Source organism: Chenopodium quinoa, unplaced genomic scaffold (genome assembly GCF_001683475.1).
Source record: "Chenopodium quinoa cultivar QQ74 unplaced genomic scaffold, ASM168347v1, whole genome shotgun sequence".
Taxonomy (NCBI): Eukaryota; Viridiplantae; Streptophyta; class Magnoliopsida; order Caryophyllales; family Amaranthaceae; genus Chenopodium; species Chenopodium quinoa.
The window spans coordinates 4,260,607-4,268,124 of NW_018742204.1; the positions used below are offsets into that span (position 1 = coordinate 4,260,607).

General features: G+C 36.4%; 1 protein-coding gene across 1 annotated transcript; it reads left to right on the forward strand.

Moving 5' to 3' along the window:
- The first annotated feature begins 2,618 nt into the window (after window positions 1-2,618).
- Window positions 2,619-7,040, forward strand: LOC110703216 (procyclic form-specific polypeptide B1-alpha-like). Its single transcript, XM_021881014.1, has 3 exons — window positions 2,619-3,475; window positions 5,326-5,438; window positions 6,946-7,040. The coding sequence occupies exons 1-3, from the start codon at window positions 3,286-3,288 to the stop codon at window positions 7,024-7,026; spliced, it is 384 nt and encodes a 127-aa protein (XP_021736706.1). The 5' UTR covers window positions 2,619-3,285; the 3' UTR covers window positions 7,027-7,040.
- Window positions 7,041-7,518: the final 478 nt, after the last annotated feature.

Below are 7,518 nucleotides of genomic sequence, written 5' to 3' on the forward strand. Positions count from 1 at the left end.
TCTTAAGCCTCATATAAAGTTTCATCTGCTTCTTGGGCAAAGTTCTTAATCGCACTCCGTAGTGCGGTTGTTCTCTCCGCAGGATAATACTTGTTATAAAAATTCAAAACAAGAGTTTCCCAGTCAGTTATACCAAGTGCAGTTCTATTTAAACCATTAAACCACAATTTAGCTTCTCCAGTTAAAGAGAAAGGAAAGAGAATCTCCCTGATTTGGTCTTGTGTGACCCCGGCTTGCCTGATGGTATTACAATATTGACAATAGTCTGCAATGTGAAGATTTGGGTCTTCCCCCTTAGCTCCACTAAATTGCTTCCTCTCTATCATCGTTATAAAGTGAGGTTTAATCTCAAATTGTACCCCATCAAGAGCCGGAGTGGGAGTGAGATGTGGAAAATCTGTAAGCTTTGGTTATGAGTAATCACTAAGCTTCTTTGGAGCCGTCATCTCTGATTCTGGATCTGATGATACCTCTGAATCGCTAGAACCAGTTGGAGGATCTCGGTGATTATTATTATCACCAGAGTCCGTCAGAATTTGCTTGTAAAGGTTCTTCTGTCTATGGAAGGATCGTTCGATCTCGAGATCGAATGGGATGTACCCTGATCTGGAACACCTGGGCATAAACAAAAAAAAAAATAAAAGCAAATATGAGACTTGCCTCAAAGAACTAACGTTTTCTAAGACAAAAAGAAATAACCTAGACTACAAAAATAATCAGAAATAAAAATAAAACCGTTTCCCCGGCAACGACGCCAAATTTTGACAGGGTGAAGTCGTTTCCCCTAATCAAAAGTAATTCCTAAATCCTCTAACTAACGTAGATCGAGAAGTAGGGTCCAATCCACAGAGAAACGAGTCTTTCTATTCCTAATTAACTAATATAATCTAGATTATGAAGTAACCAATATGTAAATTTGGATAATAAACTAAACTACGGAGATTAAGAATAAGGAGAAAACAATATATAAAAGGATCTAGGGCATAGGTTCACCAATAAATAATATTCCAGGGTAAAACATAATAATCAATCATCAATGCATACATTAATCAGATCATAAAGGGCTTTCGCTACGTATTACAATCACACAATTAATTTACCGGTATTAAATCTTATCTCTCGAATCTCGACTTAACCATTTATAAATTAACCTTCCTATTGAAACTAGACCTAAACATTAATTCTCATCTGTCGAATCTCGAATCAATATTGTTAAACTCATGCATAAAAGATCTGCGCAAATCTAGTCACAGAGCATTAAATCAATCAATAGGAAATTAATCTAGCATTGACAATCAACAACAATAAATTACCCCTTCATATTATTTATGGATCCCCATAAACCCTAGAAATAGAACTACTCACACATAATAAAAACTAAATTAATCAAAGCAATAAAACAAGACATGATCAAAAGAATAAAATAAACAACCAAGATTAAGAGAAGAGAAATCGTTACCAAAATAAATCTGGAATTAAGAATAGAAGTTAAGAACAAAAGTATAAGAGAGAGAAACTAATCTAAAAGCTAAGTAGAGAGAGAGAATCTAAGAAAATAATTAAGAGTAAAGAAGAGAGTACTAAACTCGTTTTACAGAGAAATATTTATACTCCATAAGAATCCTAAACTAAAACAAACTTAAACTACGCTAATCGTCTCCTAACAATAACACGTGTTCGATCGGGCGCGCTTTTTTCCTCTCAAGTACAATTCTCGTGCCCGGCCGGGCGCGTTTTCGGGCGCCGACCTTTGCTTCCCTCGCCCGGCCGGGCGCCAGCCTCTTTGGCCGGGTGGCTCTCTTGGGCCATTATTTGGACTACGATAGGGCTCCAATTTTTCGGGCCAATCTGGGTTTCCTCTTCGGGTCTCGAATACTCGGTCCAAATGCCCCGGTATCACATATACCGAGCCCTTAATCACCGGTTCGATGGCTCTAACCGACCCTGGGCTATAAAAACTGGTCGTGCTTCTCCAATTCTCGTAATTGCTCCATAATATATCGGGAAAATGCTCCAAAAGTGAAAATCCCTACAAAAGTCAACCAAAACTATGAAAACACTAGAAAACACCAATTAGTAATAAAAGTGGCTCTAAATAGCCAAAAACACTACTAATTATGACCAAAGGACGGGGGTGAAATACTATATAAAATAGACACATCAGACACATAAACCAAATACGGAGTAATACGTATGAAAACTAGCAGGTCTACCACCCAAACAAAATGTGTAAATACACGCCAATACAAATTCTCTACAAGAGCTAACTCTTTAGCGCGCATCGTGCGTGTAGGCCACCCTAGTAAATATTAAAAAAATTATATAATTTTACATAGTTAATATTAATGTAATTATCAACATAATTTTACATGATTAATATATAGTATACTTATTTCGGTTAATTTGGTTGTTTGGATCCAAATACGGTTAATCCGATCCGATCCGATCCAAAAATTCTAATTTTAAAAAAATTACAATCCGATCCGATTTAAAGTTTGGATCCAATCCGAATTAATAATTCGGTTTGGATTAGATTGTATTTCGATTTTTATCCGAATAATGGACACCGATAAGCTCGCCGCTACCCCTGTCGGCTCCCACACGACCAACCCTAAAGTTTCAAGGGTGGGGAGGGCCTGATTCGAGGTTTAAATTGGTGGGAGAGGTTTTTTTTAGGGGTTTTGGGTTGGGGATTTGTGGGTTTCGGGTTGGGGATATGGGGTTTTCAGGAGGTGGGTTCTGTAGGTAGGGGGGAAAATTCAACGGTGTCGGCTCGGGAAAAGTGTTTCCGGGCATCGACGGTGTGTGGGAATTTGGTGGATGGTGGTGGGGAGGGTGGTCATGGGTTGGGGCTGTTTTTTTTTATTATTATTTATTTTTTTTTATTTTTATTTTCATTATTTTTTCTTAAATTTTATTATTTTAGAATTGTAATTAATTTTTAAATTAAAAACCTTAGGTTAACCATTTTATCATAAAAGCTAGCCATAAAACCAAAAATGATACTACATTAAATTTTGTAAAACCAAAGTGCCACTTAGCAGAGTAGGAAAAGAAGTTTTTTTTTTTTTTGGTACAAGTTTCCTTCTTACTATTTTTACTAGTACGTATTATCTTTCTTATAGTCTTACTCCAATAGACCAATATAGTGTGTCGCACACTCGCACGGTCGCACCATCGCATAGGTTATGTTTAGTTGTTTACTTATAGCAGGCGAAAAACAATTACGTTCGTTATTAAAGTTAATTTTGGGGCAAATCCCGTTGGAACGTTTGCCCTCATACAATGCCTGAAGAACATTCATCAGCTCCACCGCCGCAGCCGCCGTCTCAACCATCGCTGCAGCCGCCGTCTCAACCATCGCCGCAGCCTTCGCTGCAGCTTCCGTCTCAACCGTCGCCGCAACCGCAGCCTCAGCTACCCGAATCTTTATCATGTCCTTCAACCCCTGTTCCCGAGTTCGACCCAAGTCGAAGTATCTTCTCTCTCATCTAATTAATTTTTGCTAAATTTCTAATTCATGTACTATTTTTCCTTTTTCCTTGGTCAATTTCCTTAAAGCATTATCGATTTCTTGTTTCAACACTTTCTGAATGCGTGTTATTACTTCGGTGCTTTTTATTCCGATTTTTAGTTCAATGATGTTAGGGTTTATATACATACATATATATATATATATGTGAAATAATAGTAGTTCTCCATAGTAAATATGTTTAGGAATGTTTACTGATATTCAAGTTTACAGTTAGTGAAATTGAGTTTATAATTCAAGCATTTATAATCACTCAAAGTACGGGTCTTGGATATATAAGTTTCTGTTTATAATGGCTTCAAGTTTATTGGATATAATGACTTATATGTTGCTCGCTCTGACCGGATAATGATAATGCTCCTGCTGTCCGGAATTGATTGTCATGTTGATTGTTTAATTTGAACTAATGATCCAACCACTAACGAGGCTATTGTATAAATTCTTATACCGAACTTCTGTATTTAAGTATGTGTAGTAGCCCTTCGTATATTTAGACAGCTTTGTATTGTTGTTGCACCTTGTTGATTATCTAGGGAACATGATTTGTTTCTAAAAATTTGTTTGGGAAAACATATAGGAATTCTATTTGGTGGATTTTTTTTTCCCATATTCTATAGTGATCTTATAGAATGGTATAAATCTTTGAAGTGACCTTTTTTCATTAAATGACTAACCATTTCTGATTTTGGTTTCATTTTTAACTTTAATACCTAAATTACTAACCTACACTCTTGATTAATTACTAACCCACACCACCACCCTCCACCCAAAACTAACCCCTTTCCCCGGCAGTCCTTAGCTTCTCGCACCCAACGGAGCACCAAGCAACATCCACCAAGCATCATACACAACACGCATTCCCTCGCTCAACCTAGCTGCTGCCACGACACAATCACTACGATTTAGTTGGGTTTTGGGGATTTAGCGTGAGTATGGGGTTGTAGGTCTGGGTTTTCAAGGCGGGGCGAGATTTTTGTGATGGCGGGTCTAGGGTTTTAGAGTGGTGGGGGTAGATTTTCAAAGCAGTGTGAGTGAATTTGGGGAAAAGGGGAAGAATGATTTAGGTGGCTGTGGTGGGTTTTTGGTTGGTGAGCTTGGATCTGGAGGAGGGGGGAATTTAGTTGATGGAGATGGGTGGGTTTTCGTGATTGGTGGAGGTGGCTGTGTTTCGTGGCTAGGCTAGGTAGGTGGGTTTTTTTGGGCAGTGAATGAAGTTGATTTTGGATGAAGGGGTGGATTTCGGTGGTGGAACTCGCTGGTTTTTTGGGGTGGTTGTGGCGGGTGTGTGTACTGTGGGGTTAACGGTGAACTGATGGATGGTTGTGGGGTCAATGATGGTGGTAGTGTGGTTTGGTGTTAATTAACTAAAGGGTAAGTTGGTAATTTACTTTATTTAGGTTAAAAAATAATCTTTAACCAATGGGTTAGCCATTTTAATGAAAATTTGCACACTACATAGAGTTAATCAAATCTAGAGGGTCACTAGAAACTATGGGCAAAATTTTTTTTTCACCAAATAGAATTTCCATATCTTAGAGGCCACCAAGTACAATTTCCCAATTTGTTTTGGTTCGGATGTGCCAACATGTTTCCTGTCTATGATTTCTTTTCTTTGGCTGTTTGGTGCTCAGGCAATAGAGGTCTAATCTATTTGTATGATTTTTGTTCATCTTTGGCATAATGATTTAGGGTTTTGACACACGTTTTCATTTACTATTCTGGAATGTTAGTACTGATGTTATCTAAATCTTATCTCCTTTTTCCTTTGGGTACTTGTTTTGCAATCTGCAAAGTGATTGGTATCATTAGACGGAAAGCTTTGATTAAAGACTTGGCTGCAGCTTACCATGCTGAGTGCCTCGATTACTGTCAAGAGCTTCTTGAACTTCAGCGAAGATGGGAAGAGGTAACCTTAACGAATTCACATGTCCCTATTGCGAAATCTTTTTCTATGTGGGATTTTCTGTATTTTTACATTTTGTCTCATGAAGAAACTGAATCTGTTTTGCCGTATATTTTCCTTACCAATCACTGAGTATGTATCAAACCTGTTGATTATAGATGGGTACAGCCTTATACTGAGTATGTATCAAAGTACATTGCTAATCAATAACAGCTTCAGAATACTATTAACTGCATCATCATGTTAAAAGCATCAACCTTTTATGCAAACTAATACTTCTGTCTTTTTATACTTTATCTCTGATTTTGGCTTAACAACACTCCTGTGGTTTATGGTAGTTTTCTTTCTTTTTCCCCGATCTTATCTTGTGAAACTTCATCTATCTTTTTTTTTTTATCTCTTAAAAGTTAATTTATAATCATCACTAGTACTTCTGTCTTTTTATACATAATTCTAATGGCCCTTGCACATTGATTTAGCCAGTTGTGCGATTTTTGAATCCAAACACTTTGTAGTATGTCGATGTGTCATTTCTATGTTTAAAAAAAATTAGAAACTCTTGTTCATTTTCAAAAATTTCTCCTACCTAATGAGGAATGGCTGCTTCAGCAGAATGGAATCTATGCAAGAAGTAAGCTATAATGTACTTATTAAATTTGAACTCCCTTATCCCTTTTACCAGAACCACCCTCTCTGCCGAAAGATAAGACCATAGATGACTGAAAAACATTGCGATGAATTGAATATGATGTTGGTTCAATACAATACTTTTATGCTTGGAATTGGACCACACTTGATTATTAACTATTGATGTCTGCAAGATATAGCTAGAAATTGATGGGTAAATTTTTGGCCATTAAAAGGCAAATTATGAATGACATGTGTGGGGATTGAATGTTGAAAGTCGGTGTGAACAGAAAAAGAATTAAGGGTTGTGTTTCCTTTGTATGCTTATCTGACCCAAGAGAATTTTGAAGTCTGAGGAATTTGCTAAAGTCGCTACTTTTATTTTTATGAATTGCTATCACTATTATAGTGTATCATGTGTTTCGGCATCTAGATTAGACCACATATGTTTATGATTATTTTTTGGAAAGTTAGATGGTGTTTTCTTGTATGTCTGCTGGTGATTTAAGATTGAATCGGAGAATACAAATATAGAAGTTGCCTGCTTTTATGTTGAAGCTGATCAAGCTTTGAGGTGCATTAGTCTTCAATTTTTTTTCTTCTTTATTTCCAAGTTGTAGAAATATTGTTCTTCATTATACAAGGTTGCTAGTTAATAGTTATTGCCCTTGGTACTGTTGAATGAGTTATTATGTATTCTCTGCCATAGTATTCTTCCTGTCATATATATTTAATATAGCTAGTAATCTGAAACAAAACAAAGCTCTTGTTTGTTTGTATAAACTGAGAAAATGATGCTGGTAGTTCATTTTAGTACTCTTGGGCTGTGCATTTTTGTCTCCTTTTTTCTCTTTCAAATTTTTTAACAACCCTGAAAACACAGACATATAAAGAAATCAAGACATTTGAAGATTCAAAAAAGGATTATGTTCGACCATCCAAGCGTGTGAAGAAAGTTCGTTAAATTCAAACTTAGTGTAAGAGTACTAATTTATCTAGTTCTGTAATCTTCAATATTCTAGTTTTGATTCTCATCTTGTTACTGTAAATGAGCAGGATTTATATGGTTTCGGAGATCTGTACAGGAAAAAAATGCAGCCATTAATTTATCAGAAAGTTAGAGATGGGATATGCAACCTTCCTTCTGTAGTATGATAAGCAGCCTGACTTGATTTACCATAAGGTCACAAAATTACACAAATTTGACGGTTAGGAATTAGTGTAAATTTATATACCACGGAGTTATTCTTGGTTTATGCACCGAGATAAATTTTCTGTCAGTTTTATTCATTTGTAGTTTACTTTAGTTTTGTAACCTGGCTTGCGCGCTTTGTTGCCTTAAGAGTTGTTTCCTTTCGCATTGTTCTTTTTATGGCTTCATGTTGTTTCGAAAACTATATTACTCAATAGTCAAATAAAGTTACTATTCCATAATAGTCATTCAGTTTTAAATTTT